The following is a 26,422-nucleotide window of genomic DNA, read 5'->3' on the forward strand; positions in this document are numbered from 1 at the left end:
TCTCTTCTTCAAGATGTCATAGTGCCTTTGCAAGACAAAAAATAAAAAAAAAAAAAATAAAATAAAAAAAGTTTTTATTTTTTTCCATGCTTTGTTTGTTTGTTTGTTTTAGTAAGATGGACACAGAATAAATCTGTTCAGCAGTTAGGAAACCATAAACAGAATAATAATGATTTCTGAAGACAACAGTTGTAATGGAGAGAAAAGGTGAGAGATCTATTTGTACATTTATCTACTTTATGTAAATTTAAATCAAATATTAAATTAATGAAGGCAATTCTTTATATTCAAATGTTGACAGATCAAAGCAAATTGAACCAACTCAGATTAAATCATACTGCTTAACTTAGGCACAGCTTATTACATTTTATTACAAACAGCATTGACAATCTTGATATAATTTGAATGAAGATGATGTTGAATTGCTTAGAACTGTGAAGATGGATTGTTTTCTGACAGCGTTCAGCGGGAGAGATCATATTCACCTGTCCTCAGTGTCTTATCCATGAAGAGTGACAAATCAATGAAAATCCCAGTTCAGTTAAACGCTGAAGAGTCTCTGTTTAACCAAAGGTAAATCCAGTTACATTTATGTTTGGATGTGGCTTCGCAAACCTGTGTTGTTGCAAATATTGTTTTCTTTTTTTTAACAATTTAAAATTCGGGAACGACAATTAGTTCAATGAAATTTACTTTAACATTATAATAAACTCTTATTATATTAAAATATTGTGTTGTCAAAATATTTTACCTTTTGAGAAAAATCCATTGTTTTTCAGATCTGAGGAGAGGTCAGATTCACCTGTCCCCAGTGTTTTGTCCATGAAAAGCGACAAATCAATGAAAATACCAATTCAGATAAACAGTGAAGATTCTCTATTTGATCAAAGGTAAATACAGTATAAATATGGTTTATGTGACACTGCATACATTACCTACAGTATGGTTTTGGTGGTGTGACTTTCATTTTTTGACTTTTATTAAGAAATCTTGATGACATTGAGATATTTGCTGGAAAAGAATTATCTTTATGGTGAGATTTTTATTTTTCCTAGTTCTGAGGAGAGACTACATTCCCCTGATCCCAGTGTTTGGTCCCTGAAAAGTGACAAATCAATGAAAATACCAATTCAGATAAAGGATGGAGATTTTACATCTGACCAAAGGTAAATAAAGTGTAACTTACATTTTATTTTACATTCTGTTATAAAATATTTTGACATCATCTTTTATATGATAAAAATCTATGGTGATTTTTGTTTGTTTTCCAGTTCTAAGGCAAGACCACACTCTCCTGATCCCAGTGTTTGGTCCCTGAAAAGTGACAAATCAATGAAAATACCAATTCAGATAAAGGATGGAGATTTTACATCTGACCAAAGGTAAATACAGTGTAATTTACATTTTATTTTACATTCTAATTTTCCTAAAATGTTTTTGAAATCATCTTTTAATCTATGGTGATATTGTTTGTTTGTTTGTTTGTTTGTTTTCCAGTTCTTGGGTTGTTGACCACATTCCCACTGATCCCAGTGTTTGGTCCCTGAAAAGTGACAAATCAATGAAAATACCAATTCAAATAAAGGATGGAGATTTAACATCTGACCAAAGGTAAATACAGTGTAATTTACATTTTATTTTACATTCTAATTTTCCTAAAATGTTTTTGAAATCATCTTTTAATCTATGGTGATATTGTTTTTATGTTTGTTTGTTTGTTTGTTTGTTTTCCAGTTCTAGGGCAAGACCACATTCCCCTGATCCCAGTGTTTGGTCCTTGAAAAGTGACAAATCCATGAAAATACCAATTCAAATAAACGATGGAGATTCTCTATTTGATCAAAGGTAAATGCAGTATAAATATAGTGTTATGTGACAGCATACATTACCAACAGTACGGTTTCAGTGCTGTGATATAGAAAAATTAAACATTTGCTTGCAGTTTCACTTAAGACAGTTACATATGGTTATCAGTCCCAGATGTTTAACCCACCAAATTGGCAAGTGGGAGTGACTGTGTTACTGTTTTTTTTAGTTCCCTAGCAATATTAAATTCACCTGATCCCAGTGCAACACAATTGCCAATTCACCGGAGAGATGAAACAAATCTACCACATCAGAGGTGAGTTTTAATTCTGATCACCTGTTAATGTTCATTCATGCTGAAAAGGTGCACTTCATGTGCTTCTCAGGTCAGCCAAGGTAAACGGGGGTGTCTGATGACTCACCATGTCAATCACAATGAACAATAATGAATAAAGATAATTTGCCACTAGTTGCAAGGTTTCAGCAACAAATTGCAGGGACAAAAACTCTGAAAACATCCTGATCTCTTATGATCCATTTTTGAAAACTGAGAAATAAAAATGTAAATGTATCATTATCCAGTAGAGTACTGTATTTTGCTTAGGGGAATCATGGCTATCATGAGTATTATGAGTTTAAATTTTCAAGTTTACACTTAACTATATCCTACATAACCAATATTCTCTGTATTTTTATTATTTTCTCATTATTTGCTTTTACAGAGATAACACACAAACCTGTTATCCAGACATCCAACGAAAATTGAAATGTAACATGAAAATGAAGCATCTCTATATTTTTGAAGGACTTGCAAGGCAGGGAAACCCAACACTACTGAATGAGATCTACACAGAGCTCTGCATCATAGATGGTGGGAATGGAGAAATCAACAATGAGCATGAAGTTAGGAGGATAGAAAAAACATTAAAGTGTGCAGCAGGAGTAACTCTACCAATTAAATGCAAAGACATCTTTAGAGCTTTACCTGGGCAAGACAAAGCCATCAGAACTGTGCTGACAAAGGGAGTCGCTGGCATTGGAAAAACTGTCTCTGTGCAGAAGTTCATCCTGGACTGGGCTGAAGGGAAAGAGAATCAGGACATCCAGCTCATATTTCCACTTCCTTTCAGAGAGCTCAATCTTTTAAAGGACAAAATGCTCAGCCTTTCAGATCTTCTTCATGTCTTTTTCCCTGAAATGAAAGAAATGGAAATATCCAGTGATGAGTATAAAGTGTTATTCATCTTTGATGGTCTGGACGAGTGTCGTCTGTCTCTAGATTTTCAAAGCGACGTGAGGTTGTGTGATGTGAGTGAATCAGCCTCAGTGGATGTGCTGCTGACAAACCTCATTGCAGGGAATCTGCTTCCCTCTGCTCTCATCTGGATCACCTCCAGACCAGCAGCAGCTGATCTCATTCTCTCTGAGTGTGTCCATCGAGTGACAGAGGTACGAGGCTTCAATGAGCCACAGAAGGAGAAATACTTCAGGAAGAGAATCAGTGATCGGAGTCTGGCCAACATGATCATCTCACACCTGAAGTCATCAAGGAGCCTCTACATCATGTGCCACATCCCAGTGTTCTGCTGGATCTCCGCCACTGTTTTAGAGAAGATGTTGAGTCGAGCAGAGAGTGGAGAGATTCCCAAGACTCTCACTCAAATGTACACACACTTCCTGATGGCACAGATTAAAATCAAAGACACAAAGTATGAGAATGAGGACAAAGACGTGGTGGAGATGATCTTCAAATTAGGGACACTGGCATATGTGCAACTGGAAAAGGGAAACCTGATCTTCTACGAGGAAGACCTGAGAGAGTGTGGCATTGATGTGACAGAAGCATCAGTGTACTCAGGATTGTGCACTCAGATCTTCAGAGAGGAGTTTGGCTGGTATCAGGGGAAAGTCTTCTGCTTTGTTCATCTGAGCATTCAGGAACATCTAGCAGCTCTATATGTGATCCTCTCCTTCTACAACAGCAGCAAAAATGTGCTTGTCGAAGGCAAAGCAAAGGAATCGGAAATAAACGTGACATTGCCAATCGTACACAAATGTGCAATTGATAAAGCTTTAGATAGTACGAATGGACATCTCGATCTGTTTCTTCGCTTTCTCATGGGACTTTCGGTGGAGTCAAATCAGGTCCTTCTAGAAAGGTTTTTAAAGAAAAGAGCAATCGTCACCCAGGACACTGTGGAAACTGTTAAGTATCTCAAGGAAATGATAAACAGCATTTGTCCAGATAAGAGCGTCCTTATGTTCCACTGTCTAAATGAACTTAATGATCATTCTCTAAGTGATGAAATCCAAAAGTACATAGCCTTGGGAAAAGTTAACCAAGACATCCTGTCCCAAGAACTTGGCTTGGCTCTTTTGTTCATTTTAATGACATCAAATGAGAACTTTGATAAGTTTGAACTACATAAATATGGCAAATCAGAGGTGTTCATTAGCTGGCTGTATCCTGTGATCAGGCTGTCCACAAAAGCTTTGTAAGTAATTTTCATAACTGATTATATTTCAATGTAAAAATGTTACCACACAATAATAATAAATTTTGCTCTTCCAGGATGTGCAATTGTAATGTCACAGAAATGGGATGTTTAAAACTCTCTACACTTCTATCTTCACATTCCAATGTGAGAGAGCTGGATCTGAGCCACAACAACCTTCAGGACTCAGGAGTAGAAATACTCTGTGCTGGACCAAAGGAATCCAACTGTGCAAAAATATTGTACGCTCTTATGGAGTAAAGTTAAATACTACAAAACTGTATTATAAATTGTTGGGCTGTCAATAACAAAAATTTAGGTAATCAAGTAATTGGTTGATTATTCTGATGATTAATGGAGCAATCAGTTTTTTTTTTTTTTTTTTTTTGTCGCAACACATATATACATTGCAAACAATAGCCTTTAAAATCCCTTAAACGGAGTGTCTATTTAAGCGCAAACAGCCCACCTTGCTATTTACACTAACTCCGCCCACCAACGTGTGATTTGGACGAGTTAAAACTAAAAAAGATGATCAGTAAACATCAACTTCAGTCACACACATGGTAAAACGCATGTTCTACTATTTTCGACGCGACCGACCAGAGTTCAAATCCACCTATTTACACTTAAAATACATATATAATAATAACAAGGCAATAATATAAAGCATCAAAAGCAAGCAATCATATGATTTTATTGAACAAAACTGCCAAAATACATGTTGTATTATAAACAATGGAACTAGTGCATATTATGCATTATAAGAAATGCCTGCAAAGGGGCACCAACAGCCTTACAATTTTTTGCTGTAATTTCTTGAATATGAGGTCCTCAAAACATGTAAACCCAGAGCAAGGGTTCGAGTGTTTATTTTAAAATCACAATTAAAGATACTGATGCATACTTATGTGTTTTCATAAGTTTTTGAATCATTTACCTTTCAACTATAATGAAAATGCAGAGTTGGAATTATAATATTATATATATATGTGTATATTGCAGTTAGATGATTCTCGCTTGTGGAATGTGCCACTTCCAGTATTTTGCGTTAGTCCCCTGATAGCACATGTACATCTCTGAGAGGTCTATTTGACGTCTGCATTTACATTTGCAAGATGTAGTTTGTATGTATTGGACGTTTCCTATCAGATGTCAAATAGACGTCTATTAGATGTCTTTAAGATGTTTATGATTTAGAACGTATGTAAAACTGACATCTTACAGATGTCTGCCAGACGTTTGTACACAGCAGATGCTTTCCAGATCAAAAGATTTTTAACAGACATCTTGCAGACATCCGTGTGCTGATTGGGTCGACACTGGCAAATTGTAGTCAAGGATTTTTTTTTTTTTTTTTTTTGTAATCATTTTTTTCTTATTGACTCAAGTAATTGTGACAGCCCTAATAAATTCAGTGTTAATACATTTAAATATTAAATTAATTGTTTCTGTCACTTCAGAATTCAGAAATGGTTCAGCAGTAGACCATATAATCCACGCGATCAGCAATTGTTTTATGACATTGCATCTCTCACAACTGGACTACAGGATGCAGATTCTAGACTGGAATCTTTGAAGTATGTTCAAACTTTTAAATGAACCTTTGTCATGCAAATTGTGTTACATGTATGGTTGTTGTTGGATTGAAAACTATATTCTTTTGTATGCAGCCTGAAGAACTGTGGAGTAACAGACGCAGGCTGTGTTTGCCTGAGCTCAGCTCTGAGCTTAAACCCTTCACATCTGAAAAGTGCTGGATTTGAGCTGGAATAATATAGGAGATTCTGGAGTGACTCATCTCTGTGCTTCTCTGGACAAAGTTCATTGTGCATTGGAAATACTCAAGTATGATAGCACATAACACACATACTGAATTATGAAAAATGATGTGAAGTCAATGACAAAAGAGCCTTTAATTGCTTCATCAACAGGTTAAATAACTGTAATATAACACACAAAAGTTGTGCAGCATTGGCTTCAATACTAGAATCAAACCTGAAAGAACTCTCTCTAAACAAGAATGAGCTCCAGGACTCTGGCGTGAAGCTGTTCTCGGTTGGACTGCATCATCCTCACTGTAAACTGGAGTCCCTGAGGCAAGACGATTCTGAATAACACATTCACCATCAAACAACAGTTCTTAAAGAGAAGTCCACTTTCAGAACAACAATTTACAAATAATTTACTCACCCCCTTGTCATCCAAGATGTTCATGTCTGTCTTTCTTCAGTCGTGAAGAAATTATGTTTTTTTCTCCATATAATGGACTGATGTGTTGCCCCGAGTTTAAACTTCCAAAATGCAGTTTAAATGCAGCTTCAAACAATCCCAAATGCGGCTGCAAACAATCCAAGCTGAGAAAGAAGGGTCTTATCTAGCGCAACGAGCGCAACGATCGGTTATTTTAATAAAAACAATACAATTTATATACTTTTTAATGCCAAACGCTCGTCTTGTCTTACTCTGCCTGGACTGTTTTTGTTCCGGTTCATGACAGTTAGGGTATGTCGAAAAACTCCCATCTCATGTTCTCCCTCAACTTCAAAATCGTCCTATATCACTGTTTTACCATTTTTTTAAGGGTGTTCATCTTTGCATGTTCACTTTGCAAAGACTGGGTCGGTTCTTCTGCAGTGATGTAGGATGATTTTGAAATGATTTTTGAAGTTGAGGGAAAAAATATGATTGGAGTTTTTCAACACACCCTACCTGTCTTGAGTCAGAATACATAGAGTTCAAAGGAGAGAAAGGCAAGATGAGCGTTTGAAATTAAAGAGTATATAAATTGTATTATTCTATTAAAATAACTGAACGTTATGCTAGATAAAACCCTCTAAATTATGTATAACCCTAACCACAAAGGTACAGAAATACATTTTTTCAACCCATTAAAAGCAACACTCTTTCATTTTAAACCACAATAACAAAGCCCTACAAAGACATTTCTTTTTTTTTAAAGGCACCAACAACGCACAACTCATAACTCATTACATGAACCCCTTGCAACTCTTTACAGCCATGTAGGACAATTAACCCCTATATCACTGTATCAGATCAATCAAATACACTGCAGATTGATGAATGTTTGTCATTTCTTTCGATAGGCTTTCATGTTGCAAATTTAAAGCAGAAGGCTTTGGATCCCTTATTTCAGCTCTGAGGTCAGACTCTCAGCTGAGAAATCTGGACGTGGGAAACAACAGACCTGGAGATGATGGAGTGGAGATGCTGTCTGCTGTTCTTCAACATCCAAACTGTAGACTGAAAACACTAAGGTTAAGATATAGAAATCAGTGGAAACATTTATATTTTATGAAGTTGGAACGGTGCATATTACAATGATTTTTTTTTTAGGTTGGACAAATGTGGAATCACAGAGAAAAGTTGTGCTGCTCTGGCTTCAGCTCTCAGCTCCTCCAATCTGACAGATCTGGATCTCAGCATTAATGATCTGCAGGACTCAGGTGTGAAGAAGCTCTGTATCGGACTGCAGAATCCTTGCTGTAAACTAGAGAAACTGAGGTAAATGTCTGGGTAAATTTTGTTTCATGCAGTATCACTTCTGAAGCCTTTCAAAACAGATTAAGCTACTGTTAAACTCAGCAGTAATGTCTGTGTTTACAAACCCACTCTGCTCCCTTCAGGTTGTCCAACTGTAGTATTACCCATGAAGGTGTGACAGCATTGAATGAAGCTCTGAAATCAAATCCTTCCCATCTGAAAGAAGTTGATCTGCTGGAAAATAACCTGGAAGAGTCAGACTTAAAATTGATTTGGTAATATTACTTAATAGGCATAGGAAGACATCAGCTATCAATGTACAACTGTATTTTTATCAGCTTACATAACAAATATTAGCACTGTGACAACATATTGCTCATTTTAGTTAATACATTAATGTTAACTAATAGGACCTTGTAAAGTGTTTACACTTATATAGAGGGTTATAAAGATACTGTATGCAGTAAATGTAATAAATTTACAGTATACTGTACATAAACCTTCATCCTTGTCAGAGATTATTACTCTTGTTGTGAAATGTGCATTTAGGAAAACTCACAAGTTTGATGATCCAGAAGTAGAGATCTGAAGGATGAGTAGTCAAGATGAAATTTTAAACTGTAATCAAAAGGCAAAAAGTCAAAGCCAGGAAGAAGGAACACATTAAAACAGAACCAGGATGTAGAGAAAGCTACATGTAGTTAATGCAGGTTCACTGAACCTCCAATCAGGCACTGAGCAGATAATGACAATATTATGTTTTAGGCTGTACTTGGTTTAAGTATTGAGATGTGTGACCCTGGACCACAAAACCAGTCATAAGCAGCATGGGTATTATTATTATAAATAATTGGGATATTATGTAAATATTATGTTATGTAAAAGATATTTTGTACATTTTCTACCATCAGTATAGCAAAACTTAATTTTTGATTAGTAATATGCATTGCTCATGAACTTTATTTGGACAACTTTAATGTTGCACTGACGTGATGCTATGGTCTTGGCCTTGACTGCATTTACTCCATCTTGACAATTAATTGTAAATTGGTTATGTAGATGAGAGGCCCTAATTATCTTTGTTAGCTAAGCTGTCATAGTAAGTCAGAAGAGTAAATGTATGTTTTAACATGTTGAGTGTTTTTCTCAAACTAAGGAGAAAGCACATTCCAGTGAGAAGATTTTAATATTTTGAAGAATAATATTAAATAACAACTTAATAAACCACTCGAAAAAGATATACATTGAAACAGCAGTAGATTCCAGAATCCAGACAATCAAAACTTTAACAGAATACATTGAAATTTATTGCGTTTCTACAAAACTTCTGCTTGCGAATTTGAAGGTTGCCATTGGATCATTTAAAGCAAAGTGACTACACATTTAAGATTATTATCAGTGTTGAAAACAGTTGTGCTGCTTAATATTTTGTGTACATTGTTTAAAAGAGTTAAGGATTTTTTTATGCATTCATTTATTTATTTAAATGTAATACTTTTATACAAGAAAAAAAATCAAAAAAATCATACAAAATCTCACTTTTTTAAAGGGGTCATCGGATACCCCTTTCCACAAGTTGATATGATTCTTAAGGGTCTTAATGAAAGTTTATAACATTTTTTTACCTTGCCAAAATCAGCTCTGCAAAAATCATTCTGTTCTGGTCGATGTTGCTTTAAATGTTAATGAGCTCTGCTTGCCCCGCCCCTCTCTTCTCTCTGTGAAGTGAGGAGCCTGTGTTTAGCCACTACAATTGCTAACTGGCATGTTATTAGGAAAGTCTATTGCAAAGTTTCATAAAAAAAAAAAAAAAACCTTATATTCACTTCTGCTGTAAGTGAAGCTGGATCACGAATGATTTGCACAAACATAGATGGATATATATGTAGAACAGGTGGCACATTCCCTTCACAAACAAACATAATCCACTGCATCTTCAGCGACTCAGATGTTGGGAGTAAATGACGACCACTATGTTCATTATTACATCCAGCAACACAACACCTCAATCACTTAGTAGCCATTCTTGTCTATGTCCCTGTTCCAGCATCCAAACAGTGGTGATCTGACTGTTACTGCTCATTTAAGGTTAAGTAAGATATCCATGTCAATCAACTATTGTGGGTCCGGCTTCTGTCGGTGTGTCTTCACAGAATAGATGCTGAGAATGGCTTGATTTGAAATTATTTTTACAGATGAAATAAAAACCACTGAGTGGATTTTTACCATTATAGGGTAGTTGTGTACAAGTAAACTTTGCATCCAATGACCCCTTTAATTCATCAAAAAATCTTGAAACATTGTTTTAGGGTTTGACACAGTGAACAGTAAACATTCCCCAAGTCAGTTCCTTCTTTTGTGTTTATTCTGTTTAGACAGTGTGACATAGTTATTAATTAAACATAATCACATTTTCAACAATCAGGATCCATGATCACATTGCAGAGCTCCCTAAACTGGTTATGCTAGTTATCAGAAATATAAACCAAAATAATATGTGTGTGTGTGTGTGTGTGTGTATATTAGGGGTGGAGCCGAACCCGAATACGGTATTCGGAAAGGCACAAATAGCGTGTTTTTTACAAATACTTATTTCGAACAAATACTTAAAAAAATATTTGTATTCGGGAACAAGAAAAACTTTATATCAAAAAGCTGCGTTTCCTCATGAGACCGCAGTGCATGCCCGCATGAGCGAGTGAGTGAGTGACATTCAGGAGTCGGGGGGGTTGGGGGCAGGGCTCGAAATTGCGACCGTTTTGGTCGCATATGCTCCCAAAATTTAATCTGCGCGACCTCAAAATATATTGGGAAGCATTTGTGCGAGTGCGAGAAATCGTGTTTTTATTTCTTTACAAAACTTTCGCTATCCTAACTACTGCCCAGACTGCTGTGAGCTGATACAGTGAAAGTTTCGCCGTTCTCTCTAACATTACATAACTAACTACACTTGATCTTTACATTCTTAACTTTAATGCAGATTTTAGATATTAGCCGTCACTGACACTGCGCTCCGCTGAAACTCGGAACCGGCCGTTTTTTTCTCTCTTAACCAACCTCTGTTCCAGATTTGCACGAACTACATTGCAATTAGGGGTGTGTGATATGACGATTTTTGATTGTGGACAATTAAAATGTCTCCACAATCTGCTTTTGAAGAAATATACTATATTTTGTGCTGCAGCGCACATTCTGTCAGACGCAATTCTGGCGCCTCCGTCTCAATATACTGTACAACGCGGCACATTCACATCAAATGATAACTCCACTCACGCAGGGGCGTAATTTCCACTGGGGACACACTTTTCAAAATCCCGTTTGTGTCCCACCACTTTTAAATTGCTTTGTTAAATTAATGTCTTGTATTATAGAATGCACGCTCAGCACCGCAGAGAGTTTAGCGCCATCGTTAAAACGAAACCGAAAGTAAAACGCGCGCGCGCATTCAAAAGCAATTTTAATACCCCACGTTCAGAGCGCGACTCCCCAGTTAACCTTAGCATAGCTTCCCGTCACTCATTAACTTAGTTGAAACTCCTCACATGGATTTGGGCAACCAAATACAAAAGAGTGTGGCTGCTGCTGAGCCATCTCTTGGTCCTCCACCAGCCAAAAAAAGTGTGTAGAAGTGTAACGCAAAAAAAACTGGATTTTTACGCCTATTTTGAATTTTACTCGAATACAAATACAAATACAAATACTTTTCCCCCCTCAACAAATACAAATACAGATACAAATACCGGCTGCTTTGCACACCCCTAGTGTATATATATATATATATATGTATGTATATCAACATCAGTGCTTCTCTATTTATGTAAAGATCCAGAATCTAAGGACAGAAGCATACTGAACAGCATACTGAACTTTATAATGATCTTATAATGTCAATAGTACACAAGAATAGTACATTTTTAAAAAGATAAAGAAAACGTAAATTAAAGAAAAATTGTTGCACTCCAAATCCAAGCTTTTACGTCAGGTGCATAAAGCCAGGTGAATACTTGAAAATGAAGAAAAAGTTGTGCTAGTTGCACACTGAATCTAGTACCAGTTGAAAAAGTCTAGCAAAACATTGCATCATGCAAAAAGTGCTATTAAAACCAGACAAACATTCTATTTGTTTTTAATTCACATGCACCCTGCACTTTTTGCACAATGCACTGCAATGCAATGCAAAAAAATAAAATAAAATAAAATAAAATAAAATAAAATAAAATAAAAACAATCTGTGTGCAGCTATCAAAATTTTTGCTCATTGAAAAAAGATAAAAAATGTCAAAAAAGCAATAATAATAATATAGCTGCTCTTTTTTCATATTTATCAGAGCATTTATGAGAGCAAGCAGTGTTTAAGAAGTGAGAAAGAGGGAGAAAGGAATGAAACAGAATGCGAGCGAAAGGTGAAATAAGAGGAGGTTTGGCACGCTTCTGAAGATGGAGTTGGATGCTGCATTGAATATAACAAATCCAGGCTGGTTGCTCCCCGTGTAAGACTTGACCCATTCCTGGTACCGAGAGACTCTGGCGAACACGGTGGGAAATGTGGGGTCAGCACACTCCATACCAAAACTCACAATGCCGGACTGAACCCACACGGAGCCTTTCCTACTGACCATTGGACCTCCAGAGTCTCCCTGTATTGACAAACATCCAGCATTTATATCTCGGACAGTATACAGTGAACTGCTATAGACAGAAGCATGCAATAGTCAGTGCACACCTGTGAACCCTCCCCTTTTTCCTGAGATTCTCCTGTATTTTACCATTCTATCCCGATATCATCCCGTTTAAATATTGTCCCGTATTTCTCCCGTATTTTTAACCCTTCTATAAAAAAAAAAAAAAAAAAAAAAAATCACACTGGGCGCATTTTACACGTTTCCTACATTCGTAAAATATTCCAAGTTGCCAGACCTTGTATGAAACGCATGTAAATTGAGATATAGCTTACACTTCAAATGGGTATGGTTTAATTGATTAAATATCAGCGCTGCAAGTTTCAAAATCAGGTGATGCGCTGCTTTCTTTACTGAGGTTACCAGGGAAACGGCTATATTCCTGGCGAAAGGCGCCACCTGCTGGCAGAGAAATTATTAGCATTTTTCAATAATTTGCTCTTGTAAATGTGAAGACAAGAAGATAATGAATTATAAAACTCTAGCCTACACTAAGATATTTATTACTAAATTGTTACTAAATTAATATAATTATTTGATAATAATTGTTTAAATTAATGTAATCAATAATAATAATCATCATCATCATCATCATTGATACTTTTGACTCCACCCCCTGTATTTTGGATCCCAAATGTTAACAGGTATGCAATAGTGTAGCCCTATGTATGTGTCTTTCAAAACACTATTTATTTATTTATTTATATTTTCCTGAGGCCGGCATAGCTTTTTCAAAAAGTGTCTTTATTTTTGTGACTTAAGTGTGACTCGAGTCTATTCAAGTAAGTGTCAACTTGACCAATCTGGCAAATCAGTCGTATTTATTGTATGTAGCTGACTTATTGTTATGAACAATCTTGTAAAAAATATTAGATGACTAAGCCGTTTATGCAGCAGGCTACAGGTAGTGTATCAAAAAGCAGTCGTTCATGATCAGTTCATGATCAGTGCAGTAAAGACCGGGCTTAATTGAACAACTAGACCTGGCAAGTTTGCAGGTGACAAAACTGGTGAGTAATGTTTTGCAAACTGATTTGGACTAAAAAGGATTAAAAGGAATGACTGATGTCTTACCTGACATGTACCCTTTCCTCCCTGATTTAACAATCCAGCACAAATCATATTGCTTGTGATGCTTATGTTGACTCCTCCATAAGCATTATTACAGTTACTGTCATTCACAACTGGTATCATCACCTCCTGCAGTATAGCAGGAAGTTTGGTGCCTGTGACACAGATCAGAGGACAAAGTTTATGGATTTTAAAAACATTTCTAGGTCAATTCTTTAGGTTTTATTGTATAACTGGCAAGGAAATGTTCACACACCATTAGGTTGCAGCAGACCCCATCCAGTGACCCAGCTCTCTGTACCTGCAGCAAACACACTACCAGCCGCTGCCAGACAGACCGGCCTAATGTAATCAGAGAAAGTCACAGAGGAGGAGAGCTGGATCAGCGCTATGTCATTGTCAAGATTTGAATAGTCAAAGAGAGGATGACTGATGATTTGACTCGCTGTCCTGTTTGTCTCATAAGGATTGGAGCCGGATTGGTTCAAACGCCCAAAGTACATCACAATGTAAGATGCATTGAACCTGTAAATAGATAAAGTCCTTCTTTATTCCCACTATTATCATTTTACAAATGTATCTTGAGCTTTATTTGGTTTTTAAAAGAGTAGTTTACTTCCAGAACAAAAATGTACAGATAATTTACTCACCCCCTTGTCACATTTTTCCTTCTTCAGTCAATAAGAAATTATGTTTCTTGAGGAAAACATTTCAGGATTTCTTTCCATATAGTGGACTTCAGTGGTGCCCCCTAGTTTGAACTTTCAAAATGCAGCTTTAAAGGGCTCTAAAATTGACAATTTATATACTTTTTAACCTCAAACACTTAAGGTCTGCATGAACTCTGTTTTTCCAGTTCAAAAGGGTATGTTGAAAAACTCCCATCTCGCTTTATTCCCTAACTTCAAAATCATCCTACATTGCTGCAGAAGTACCTACCAAGTGTTTGCAAAGTGAATGTGCAAAGAAGATCAAACACCCTTTACAAAAAAAAAGTGAAACAGTTTTTTTGAACCTAAAACAAAAAAAAATTTTTTTTCAACATACCTTAACTGTATTACACAGACTATAACAGAGAATAGACAAGACAAGCATTTGAGGTTTAAAAGTATATAAATTGTCAATTTGTTTTGAAAATTGTTTGTTTTGCTAGATAAGATCCTTCTTCCTTGGCTGGGATTGTTAGAGCCCTGTGATGCTGCATTTAAACTGCATTTTGGAAGTTCAAACTTGGGAGCACTATTGAAGTCTGTTCCTCAAGAAACGTTTCTCACTGACCTCAAGAAGAAACTGAAGAAAGAAAGATGAACATCTTGGATGGCAAGGGGGTGAGTAAATTATCTGTACATTTTTGTTCTGGAAGTGAACTAATCGTGTCCTAATATTGTGTTGAAATCCCCTACAACAAGTGTGAATGCATCTAAGGTCAGAAAATATTGTAATTTTCTCAGAATATAGATTTATACATCAAGTCATTTCTCAATGATTTCAAAACAGTTCAAAGCAGCATTGATCGTAAGGTCTGTAAACCCCTCCCTTCCATAAGCCTACTCAGAGAGAAGTACTTGAGCAAATCAGTGAGCGCAACCATTTGTGTTGCCAAATCCATGGTTGTTTTTGATGTTCGCAGGTTTAAGCAACCCCAATAACATCATATTTCACCCCTGGAATGCAAATTTTTTTAGCAGGGGATCCCTGATAAAAAGCATGTACTTTACACCCCAGAACGTGATTTTTAAAGGGGACCCCCTTCCAAAACGCAATTGTGCTAGTTTTAAGTAGCAGTTGGGTGGGTTTTGTTGTGAAAATCTGCGATTCCTGACAATAATATAGTGCATCAATCCGTTCTTAAAATAATGACATAAAAACTATTTTGTTTAACACTTATGCAAGTGAATTGTGCCCACAGTTAAAGTTCAGCTGCTAAACTGTAAACTCTTCACAAGACAATAATGGTGGATATGTTAGCCGAGTGCTAACATGACTAATTTAGTGCCTTTTAAAATGCATTTTATTTTTTTCTAAATTTTGTTTTTTCCATTTAAATTTTTCTGGATTCCATTTTTGTCTGTTTTATTTTTTCTCAACTTCTTTTAAATGGTAAATTTAATTTTAATTGAATTAAAGAGCATGTGCATTTAATTAAAATCATGAAACTTATACAATTTCACATCAGTTTAATAAAGGTTTGTCAAAAAGGACGTTTAGGGCCCTATGAAAAGTTTTATTTTTTTCTCACCATGTATTATTGTTATCAAATTCTCTGTTTTTCCATGTCTAATTATTTGAATGCATAGTTAATTTATTCAAATTTATTCTTAAAATAGCCTTATGTTTATTTTTTTTTTTTTTTTTTAACCTCAGAAAATCTGTTATGTTATGTATTTAAAATGTTCTGGTTATCAGATGAAGGCAGAAAAAAATGATTAAATTAATCTTTTAATTATTGAAAATTAAGAAAAGTTTTATTTATTTATTTATTCATTTATTGGCAAACAAAGGGGAATTTACTATTAAAATGAAAACATGGAATAAATGTTGTGTGTTTATACCCTAAAAAGTAATGTTTGTTTCATTTTAGTAGTGTTAATAGTAGTAATATATTTCTGGCACAATGTCTTCAAGTTAAACCAGACTTTTATTTTGTCAACACATTAATCGACACATTCTTATGAAATAGTGGGTTCACAGGGAATTTTTTAAGAAGTAATTCAGTAAGATATCATGATAATATCATGGTTTACCTGGAAACCTAAAGCTGCACTAGGTATACATTACATATAAGCACAAACAGAATAAAATCTATTTTTCAAAAACCCATGTGACTTGCTCTTTAAGCTAAACATACCACCGGAAGCAGTGAGCTGCAGATAAAACCCAGTCTTTAGTGATGAGGGTTCCGCCACAGAAATGGCCATAGTCAACGTTCTGAATGGTGAGATGAATGCTGACCTGCCACGGCCAAACGCCTGCTGCCGCATTCTCCCCTCCAACAATCCTGTTGCTGAGAGGGGCTCGACCACATACTAATGAGAGAAAGCAAGCTATGAGATTTCCTTCTTAAAATGCCTCATAGACACAGAAGAAACATTCTGTGAGTTTTGGAGTCATTGTGAAAACTTACCATCTTGCTGGCAGAGCAAACCTGGTGGACAGACAAGGACAGGGACAAGGACAAAGACAAAGTAAGCAGACAGTCATCCAGAAAGAGCTGATAAACTGGTTTGTGCAACTAAACATGCAGTGCCTTTGTGAATTAAATTAGATTAGACTTCTTTGTTATTTCTGAATTTTTAAAATGGGCGTGAACATTTAGTGAGAGTAGCAAAATATAAAATAATTGTATATTTTACAGTATATTACAAAAATGACAGTATTTTTATAGAATTTCACACTGTATATTACAAGTATTTTAACAGTTTATTTCATAAAAGTTTGGACACTATTCATTTTTTTAAATAATTACAACTATTCACCACATTTTGGGATAACATTAAAGTCATCAAATCTATAACTAACACAAAGTCACTAAAAGAATTAGATTAATGTAGTAATCAAAATATTATGCAAATTGAAAGTATCTTTCAGCTTAACTGCATGCTGGAATTTACATTAATTAAATTCATCTACTGAAATACATAAATACATTCATTTAAATGCAGAATTTGTGTTTATCTGCGAAACCAATTTCAAGCATTTAACCGTGCGTCTTTAGATTCAAAGGATTTTACAGTCATTGAAAACATAAATTGTCAAACGTGCTTTCAAGGTTCTTAGGAGATAAATGGCTTGCCAGTTATTAAACAGTTGAAACAAACATTATAAGATGTGCATCTGATTTTGTCAACATGTAGGCTTTTTGTGCTCTTACCTGCTATGTAGAGAATAATGACTCCAGCAACACTCAAAGCGGTGTTGAACTTCATACTTCAGTTCTGCTTTGTGATCTGACTGCTGTTTCTGAACTCTTAGGTTTCCAATGAGATGGAAATCAAGTATCTCCGCATTCATCAAGAGTTCTGTCTCCACCCCACCACTACCTTCATCTCTGATGTATTTCCATAAGTGTCTTTTGCTGGTGTGTTTATCATCATCATTGTGATTATCACAGCTGAAAGCCTTTGAAAAAACAGCATGAACAACACAAAAGAACAAAAAAGACATCTCTCTCTTCATAATTTAATTTACATAAGCATCATACATACATGTTAGTTCATTTTAAATAATGCAGTTAACTAATGTTAACAAATGGAACTTTACTGCATTTATTGCTCTTCATTTAACTTATCCAAGTAGTGAACACACACAACCGGATAGTTTCCCCAAAGCTGATGATGTGTTGCATTATCAGAAAAGACCTGCTTGTACTTTTATTATTCTAACTTACTTACAAAGGCACCGGCATATGACCAAAAATGTGAGAAAACCAGTATGTACAGTCATCTCTATTTATAGCAGAATGATCAAATATCTTTAAAGAATCTTCTGTTAACACAATTTCAGGCTTGGAGGAATGCAGAGATAATAGAGACAACAAAAATTAACTATATTATGAAGTCAACTTGATTCATTCAGCATTTTATATAATACAGACTGTCAAAGCAGCTTTTTAGTATTATTCAAACAGGAATATCATGGTTGTTTCCCTCTTCGTCCTGTGGATTTTTCTTTCAGGATAATCTTCCTTCACAAAGACAGATCTGCCTGACTCAGTTTTCAGCTTTGCCAAAACCTGCTCCTGTAATGGTTAGACAGAGACCTCATTTATAAAATGTGCGTATGGTTCGATCTTAGTGTTTGAACTCTAAAATTTATGCCAATGTTCAGATTTATAGAAGAGGTCTTTGACATGGAAAAGTGTTTAGTGCTCTCCTGCAGATGAAAACAAACAAACAAACAAACTTTAATTTAAAACATTTTGCTTGTTTTACTAAAAGTCATTTCCAGTATTCATTATGGTGTAATCTTAATTTTAAAGTAGTATTACTAACATTTTTTGAGTATAAAATCAACAGCTGTCTGATGTCTCGTTTGTGCAAACACTGAGGAAAATTGTACTAGGTTGTTGAGTCAGTGATGCTATAGGTGTTAGTGCACTTGTTGCTTTTTTAAATGCAGAACATAATTACATACAAGATCAAGGAAAAATTCCATGGTTGTATCTTTAACAGTTAACATAATAAAAATAAATACTTTAACAATGAACATAATAAAAATTAATATCATGGGTTTGCGTACATCACACAGAAAAACAGTACTATGACAAGGTTAAATATCTTTGAATAATTCATCATAATGCAATTTTTTTTTTTTTTTCTTTTTTTTTTTTTCTTTTAAACCTGTGGAATGATACAAGTGTTAAGGCACTTTTGCATGTGGATGAAAAACCTTACACATAAAATAAAAGTAATGAACAACATATTCAATAGATAACAATTTTGGGTTTTTGTACTTCAAAATATCTTTACTCAGACAGCACACGTTGTTATTAGGTCATAAGTCACACGATAACAGTCCGGTTCGCATTCATACTTAATGAATTCAGGCTATAGAGTACGTACTCGTTAAATAAGTAACTATTGTAATTACCTACGTAGTGAGTATGCAGTTTCGAACACAGCCATTCCCTATAGGTTCCCAGAACGTTCCCCTAACCTGCAGGGAACGTTCTATTTACGTTAAGAAAACTTTCCTGGCTAACCAATAGGGAACATTCTATTTATGTTCCTAGAAGGTTCCCTGAAAGTTCTCTGAAGGTTCCCAGAACGTTCTCCTAACCTCTTCACTCCGATACCGCTGCCGTATGTCAGCACTCCCGCGTCCCGTAGTAAGCAGACGGACGGATGTGGACCTCAATAATCACTACTACAAACCATGTCTTGTTTTAAACTATTGTTTAATCCTTACAGATATTTAAAGCACATTTAGCCACCATAAAATGACATTAAATTATCCTTTAATATCCTAGATTTGTTTTATTCGTTAATATATAAGATTAGAAGTACCATAACCCAGATTTTGTTTATTAAAGCACCAAATAACACTGACTTCAACAAAATATTGGATTTTAAAAATGTGGATTTTATTTTTACAGACATTGAAAACGAATACATTTATTTGACTTAGAATAATATTACATTCGTTTCTTACCACTGAATTAACGACGATGTGCTTCTCTCTTTTGGTCAGTACACAAAAACTTCTCCGTTAACATCATGTTCTCTTCAATTGGACGTGTCAAATTTCCCTGAAATCACAATATTTACTCTCGTATATATATTAATTATAAGTAATTATTCATTAAAGCGATCAATCAACGAATGTTAGTCAGTCAGTAAAACGAAATGACCGTTAATTTTTAAATTACGCGGGTGCGCGGCTTTCTGTGGAAGGCAGGATTGAGCGCGTGCTAGAGAAGCGCGTGCAGATCAGAGGCGCGCAGAAAATAAATATACAAACAAACCCAGTGTTAATGATATGATTTTCTGACTACGCTTAACCTTGGCTTAATTGGAATTATATTATAATTATAATTCGATTTGACCACTTTGATGTCTACACTTTATTAAACGCTTATTTTAGACATGAAATTCTGCAAAAAAATAGTTTGTTTATGATGAAAAAGAATACATTTTAACATTAGAATGATCAGGAAGATCTGCCAAGTTTTTATTAGTTTACACTGATATGACAACTAAAAATAACCTGCAGGGAACGTTCTGGGAAGGTTGTTTTTAGGTTATAAAATTAAACCAAAAAATAACCTGCAGGGAACGTTCTGGGAACGTTCCCTGTAGGTTGTAAAAATGCAATCTAAAAATAACCTGCAGGGAACGTTCTGGGAACGTTCCCTGTAGGTTGTAAAAATGCAATCTGAAAATAACCTACAGAGAACGTTCCGGGAACGTTCTCTGTAGGTTCTAAAAATAAAACCTAAAAATTACCTGCAGGGAACGTTCTGGGAAGGTTCTTTTTAGGTTATAAATTTAAACCAAAAAATAACCTGCAGGGAACGTTCTGGGAACGTTCCCTGTAGGTTATTAAAAAGAGAACCTACAGGGAACGTTCCTAGAACGTTCTCATTTGGTTCCCAAAAAAATAACCAAACGGGAACCATAGGGGAACGTTAGGGGAACGTTCTGTGTATGCTGGGATGGCGGCCCATGCTTATTATAAAAGTGTTCAAACTTCCAGATACATTTCCTTGCACATTTTTACAGAATCAGAATATCAGATATTTCATAATACAGTAAGCAAGTCTGTGATTATTGATAATAGAAAAAGGAAAACGATCTAAAAGTGATTTAGTCATACAGCGCTATTGTGGCTGCATTAGGTCCAGTGTTTGGGAGTAACTAGTTACATGTAGCGGAATTACGTAATGTAATTCCAAAATAAATGAGAAAAAATATGTAATTAATTTACAGTTACTTTTGAAAAATGCCAGTGATTACAAAGGGGATTACATCTGATTTTTTTCACACACCCACCCCCACTTACAGATTCAGTTGACTTCTTTTAAATTGCATTGACTGCTCTAAAATGAGACACCAATGTTTCAGGAGTTCAGGACACAGAACAGGACACATGCTTATTCAATAACGGTTTTATTTCCTATTTAGGTTTATGCATAAACTTTATTTTTTAAGATAGTTTTTTCTAAGCGTTAGCATTTTCTGTCATAACTATGCAAACATTTGATTTCAAACGCAGTATCATATCTATTAAATTATTTCTTGTAACTAAGAGCTATTAAGTCTGAATTTGGGGTGTCGGTGCCAAAAGCCTTGTGGTTAGCACGCTGACATTTCGCCAGCCACCCGAGTTCAATTCCCATCTTGAGGCCCTTTACCGATCCCGCTCCCCTCTCTTCTCCCATCTCTCTACAATCCTATCACAATAAAAGGCATAAAAAGCCCAAAATAAGTAAAAAAAAAAATATATATATATATAGTCTGAATTTGTGTTGGCTATGCTTTAAATTATATTATTACATGGCTCTGTGGGATGCTTGATTCTGATTGGTCAGTCATGACATTCCAAGGTATGTTAATCCCTGATAACAACTGGTAAAAACTAATAACTCAGGCTCATAACTTAAGTCAGTGCTATATGCTTGATGCTTGAGCTTGCCGTTTGCTAGAAACTGATTTCTTCATGGAAGCATCAAATATTTCAACTCAGATCAGTGTTTTGTGTCTAATAATTTTGACACGAAACATCTAAATAATCTATCAAGCAGCTGTGTAATAAGTGAGATAATGTACATTCAGCCAGTTGTTATCACAAAATAAAGATGTATATCATCCCTTACTTATTATAATCTTAATTCAAGTAATAAAGGATTTTGAAAGTCTGACAGTAATCAGTGTTGAGTGCTACTGTAAGGTTAACCATGCCTGGTTTAAATGTTTCAAAATGATTAACAGATAAAAATATAAGAAATTTAGAAAAGTAATCAAAAAGTAATTAAAAGTAATAAGTTACATTACTTTAGTAAAGTAATTGAAAAGTTACACTACTTATTACATTTTAAATCAAGTAACTTGTAATCTGTAACCTATTACATTTCCAAAGTAATCTTCCCAACACTGGTTAGGTCACGTGACAAACATGACGTGTCGCCATGAAAACAATAAGGCGATAAGTTCTAAAATAACTGTCGCCTAAAAAAACTCAGCTAGAATATTTTAAAATCACGTGTGAAAGGGTTAAATGATCTATGCTAAGCTATGCTAAAAGTGCTACCGCCAGTGATCGGCTGAATGTTTTCAAAAACGGTAAAACAACTGTTTAACTCTGGGGGAGCTAGAAAATGTGGACTGTTCCTTTAAAATTGACGGAAAATGCATCTAATAGAGACACCAGTAGCAGGACAAACACATTGAAAAACGTTGTAAATATGTTTAGTCATTGTAGTAGTAATCACTGCCTGTTTTTGCAAAAAGCGTTTCATTTTTTATCAAAAGAAACCTATATGCTGTTGATTTTTTCTACTCAAGTGAAACCGAAAGTAAACCGAGCTCTGCAAGTAGACCCCCAAATTACAAGAAAATATAGGCGTGTAGTGTGATGTGTGTGTATGAGAGAGAGAGAGAGAGAGAGAGAGAGAGAGAGAGAATGATTCCTTTGGATTTGGAAACATGGGATAAACATTAGTCGAATGATCACAAATGCGTCCATCCACTGATATCATATACAATAAACATTAGTCGACTCCACAGCGTCCATCCACGGTCCAGCGCCCACTGCGCTGCCACTGGCTGCTAGAAAAGCGGACGGATGTGCGTAGTCCTGTAAGCAATCTGTTCTAACGGTGTGTGCGTGCTTATGAAGTAAGTAGCAGTCTGTTAATTCATTGTTCTCTATTATGTTTATGAACGTTTCGTTTAACTGCTCAGAGTGTGTTCAAGTTAAATGTTAGTGTGTCTATTTACATACTAGATTGCTCACATTTATCACTGTTTTGTTTAGATGACACGTGCCATCTATTCATTATACGGTTAAACTAGTATATATATATATATATATATATATATCGCTCATTTCTAAGAATTAAAGCACTCTTTTGGCACCAGCAGATTAATGTGCTAGACTGAGGGACTTCATAGGTGTACTGTATTAATCATTGTATAATTAGTATATATTAATTGTGGAAGTTACTGTGATTATATTTATTGTGACTATTGTTATTTGTTATGCTTACATATTATATCTTTATTTTGTAGAAAAACCACACACATGCAAAGCAGAATGTCTTCAGTGTACTGAGTTGTGGTGACAATAAATGGGTAATTCCCACATAGCTGTTCATCTCTGGTAAAAGTCTCTAACCGGACACTTTAAAGAGGATCTGTTATCATATGGCAAATTCACATAAAAGAAAGAAGAACTACCAGTAGCCACTCATTTTTACATGTTCATTTACTGTTGTTCTCTGATTACTGTCAAGGTAGTCTGACAGTTCATCCACTTTCCTTATCTGTGGAGACATGTAACAACAAGACTTGTCTATACAGGCATAACAGTCACACTCTTGAATTCCAGAAATCATCTGTTGAAATCATCTGTTATTGTGCCAAAGTGAAACTTGAATGTTTGATTAGTTCAGCGTGTTCTAAGGGTTTAATATAATATTTAAAACCAGCTGTCTAGTACTTGTTTCCTCAATCTGCATTTGTCATTTCAACACACTAACTTCCACCAGGCTTGGAGCTGGTGCAACACATCCTTAAAAGCATATTTCTTAAGCTTATAAAACAAGTATAAATCCTGCAAGGAAAAAAAGAATGCTGTGACTTTTTTGACCAAATGTATGTGTGTGTTTTATATGAGACTCACCAGCTGCACATGCTCAGTGCAGTCCTGAGAGACCTTGCGTGTAAACCACATTCTGATTCACTCAAGATACAAGATCTGCTGTAAGATCTGAGAATTTTCCAAATCAGCTCACCCATTCAAACGGATCACTTCAACCTGCTAGACAAGCCATGGATTTTGAGAACGGCAAAGAAGGATGTAATAATTGCAAACAGAATTGCAATAACAAATGCCAATGTCATTGTCATACAATAACCCAAAGTCCAAATCCTAGTGAAAGGACTGATGAGAAGATGTCTGAGACACCTGAAAGGCCTTTGGGAGATTGTGGCTCCTGTCATTGTGGCTACTGCCCTTTTGTCCCCTGTCACTGTGGCCCTTGTGATTGTGACTGTGGTGATGGTGGCGCCGGCGATGGTGGCGCCGTTGATGGTGGCTCATGTGATTGTGGCTCATGTGATTGTGGCCCCTGTGATTGCGGCTCCTGTGACTGTGGCTCCTGTGACTGTGGCCCCTGTGATTGCGGGTCCTGTGATTGTGGCTTCTGTGATTGTGTCTCCTGTATTATTCAGTGAATGTTTGGAGAAAGTTGACAGGTGAGAAAAACATTTGTCTTTTTAAATGTGCTCCGAACATTGATTAATACTTCCACAATATTAATAAATCATAATGTTAATTTCAACATTTACTAACACATGTTTAAATAAAAAATTGTGCTAGCACTGTAAAGAGTAAGATGTATTTGAAATCCATTTATTTCCTGTTAAGTACATTACAAATACATTTACATTTTTATGTAGTTAATAAAAATACTCTGCAGTTGTACTTTCAGTATACTAAACTGGTGTACTTGTATTGGAACATTTAGTGCTTAATGCACTTTAATTCTGTGGAAGTAATGCTGAAGTCCAACTAAGGATATACTGAAGTATATTTGATTGGGCTATAGTGGAACTATCACAAGTATACTTACAAATATCAGGGTTTTTATTTTTATTTTTTTTTTTTTTATTTTTTTTTTTAATTTGTAGAAAATACATTGCCTTATTCAAACCATTTTTTTCCAGTAATTCAGTAATTCATCTGTACAGAGTAGATGGATTTGTGGAGACAGAGCAGCACTCCGGACAGTTCCAGCTCCATTAAGGAACATCATCAACACAAAGACAACAGTGATCTACTGTGATCTACAGTAAACATCAGGACATCTTTAGTGCCATAATGGATGATAAACATCATAAAGTATACTAAATATATGTATATATCAAATATTATCTGTATCATATAAACACAGTTCCAGCCAAAAGATCAAAGTAAACTAAATAACAGATCAGGTTTCCTTTCTTTCTTTTTTCAGTGCTCTGAATATATGTATTTTTAAGGACATTTATCTGTTTCATTGATAGGAAAATTGTTACATTTGACCATATTTTCTCCATAAAAGACAATTATTTCTCAACCCTGAGATGATTTTTTAAATGTTTGTTACATTATATTTTTTGTACATCAAAATCATGCCAATTGCCTTTATTTTGAGGGGGGAAAACCTTTTTTTTTTTCAGTAACACACGTAATCAGTTAAACAATTTGATGTGAAGTGTGATGAAATTGTGAATGAAGTGAATGTATGCATTGTCAATGTAAAATTATTGTAAAGTTATACTGCATTGTCTCTGAAAAAAAAAAAAAAAACATTTTTATTTTTACAGTGTGGCCTCCTTTACACTAAGAGTCAGATTAACTAAATGAAACCCAAATATAGTGATAGTGAATGTGATATTTTCATTTGGTCATGTTTTTTTATTTTTTTTTTTTTTTTGTTTCAGTTTATATTAAGCAATATGTTTATTACTGGCTTCAAATTAAATGTGTTCACTGTATTACTGAACTGCCACCTCTGCTGCCAGTATCTTACTGTTATATTTGAGCATGTTATTGCAGTATATAATCAACTCTTCTGTTTCTGTTGAAGTCTAAACTTCAGTTGATGGTCTTTGACTGTTATTTTTGTTATTTTTGTAAATGTTTGGCACCCTGTGCTGCCATTCATTGAATAATTTTTTTAACACTTTGTATAAAGTGTACATGCTGTTAACAAGCAGAATCAGTGAAGGAAAGAGGAGCAACAAGAACAGAAAAAAAAAAAAAAAGAAACAAGAGTTTAGATGTTTGATTATGCTAATTTCCCTAAAAGTCTTAATTACTATAGCAAAGAATAAAGTCAACAGTTGTTTCTCAATCATCTGGGATGATCACATCCTTAACAAATGGTGACCAACAGTACAATGGGAATGGGTGTTGGACCCTGTGAACCATTTTTACAATAGGGTGTCAGAACTTCAGTGTACTGAACTTTACAGACCACAGTGACAGAAGCAACTTCATTTACATTAAGGGTAGCAACTGTAAGTGTATTAAATGATTGAGTTTAGGATGTTTGGGGCTTATTCCAGCTCCATTGAATCCAAAGTACTACATGTATATTGTCACCGCTTTGCTGCAATAAAAATCTTCACCAAGTTCTACCATGTCCTCATCACTATTTTG

The 26,422-nt window shown here is 35.2% G+C and overlaps 3 protein-coding genes across 5 annotated transcripts; 2 read left to right on the forward strand and 1 right to left on the reverse strand.

Annotated features, from left to right (window-relative positions):
• The first annotated feature begins 111 nt into the window (after positions 1-111).
• On the forward strand, positions 112-8,296 carry LOC127162898 (NACHT, LRR and PYD domains-containing protein 3-like). Its single transcript, XM_051105817.1, is given in 14 exon segments — positions 112-207; positions 460-573; positions 780-890; positions 1,056-1,166; positions 1,272-1,382; positions 1,735-1,845; positions 2,036-2,122; positions 2,529-4,301; positions 4,379-4,543; positions 5,765-5,881; positions 5,975-6,050; positions 6,052-6,149; positions 7,659-7,826; positions 7,949-8,296. Coding segments are annotated over 14 exon segments (3,216 nt in total). The 5' UTR covers positions 112-169; the 3' UTR covers positions 8,085-8,296.
• Positions 8,297-12,115: 3,819 nt separating this feature from the next.
• LOC127162884 (trypsin) lies at positions 12,116-17,572 on the reverse strand. The gene is made up of 6 exons (XM_051105801.1): positions 17,427-17,572; positions 16,680-16,700; positions 16,404-16,581; positions 13,812-14,080; positions 13,559-13,710; positions 12,116-12,442 (listed from the first exon to the last, which is right to left on the reverse strand). Exons 1-6 carry the CDS (start codon positions 17,479-17,481, stop codon positions 12,158-12,160), a joined length of 960 nt encoding a protein of 319 aa, XP_050961758.1. The 5' UTR covers positions 17,482-17,572; the 3' UTR covers positions 12,116-12,157.
• Positions 17,573-22,826: 5,254 nt separating this feature from the next.
• LOC127162896 (uncharacterized) lies at positions 22,827-25,976 on the forward strand. 3 transcript variants are annotated; one of them, XM_051105814.1, is made up of 3 exons: positions 22,827-22,890; positions 23,284-24,471; positions 24,943-25,976. In XM_051105814.1, exons 2-3 carry the CDS (start codon positions 24,161-24,163, stop codon positions 25,019-25,021), a joined length of 390 nt encoding a protein of 129 aa, XP_050961771.1. In that variant the 5' UTR covers positions 22,827-22,890; positions 23,284-24,160; the 3' UTR covers positions 25,022-25,976. The 3 variants fall into 3 exon arrangements, with proteins under 3 accessions (XP_050961771.1, XP_050961772.1, XP_050961770.1); XM_051105815.1 differs by having other exon boundaries at positions 24,967-25,976; XM_051105813.1 differs by having other exon boundaries at positions 24,972-25,976.
• Positions 25,977-26,422: the final 446 nt, after the last annotated feature.

Source organism: Labeo rohita, chromosome 3 (assembly GCF_022985175.1).
Source record: "Labeo rohita strain BAU-BD-2019 chromosome 3, IGBB_LRoh.1.0, whole genome shotgun sequence".
Lineage (NCBI taxonomy): Eukaryota > Metazoa > Chordata > Actinopteri > Cypriniformes > Cyprinidae > Labeo > Labeo rohita.

Bases quoted from the DNA above. Each gene is read 5' to 3' on its own strand.
- LOC127162884 (XM_051105801.1), bottom strand. From the start codon at position 17,481: ATGAAGTTCAACACCGCTTTGAGTGTTGCTGGAGTCATTATTCTCTAC. The intron at 16,701-17,426 runs GTAAGAGCACAA...TCTGTCCACCAG, and splicing joins CATTATTCTCTACATAGCAG to GTTTGCTCTGCCAGCAAGAT. The intron at 16,582-16,679 runs GTAAGTTTTCAC...TTCTCTCATTAG, and splicing joins TTTGCTCTGCCAGCAAGATG to TATGTGGTCGAGCCCCTCTC.
- LOC127162896 (XM_051105813.1), top strand. From the start codon at position 24,161: ATGAGAAGATGTCTGAGACACCTGAAAGGCCTTTGGGAGATTGTGGCT. The intron at 24,472-24,971 runs GTGAGAAAAACA...TGTACAGAGTAG, and splicing joins TGTTTGGAGAAAGTTGACAG to ATGGATTTGTGGAGACAGAG.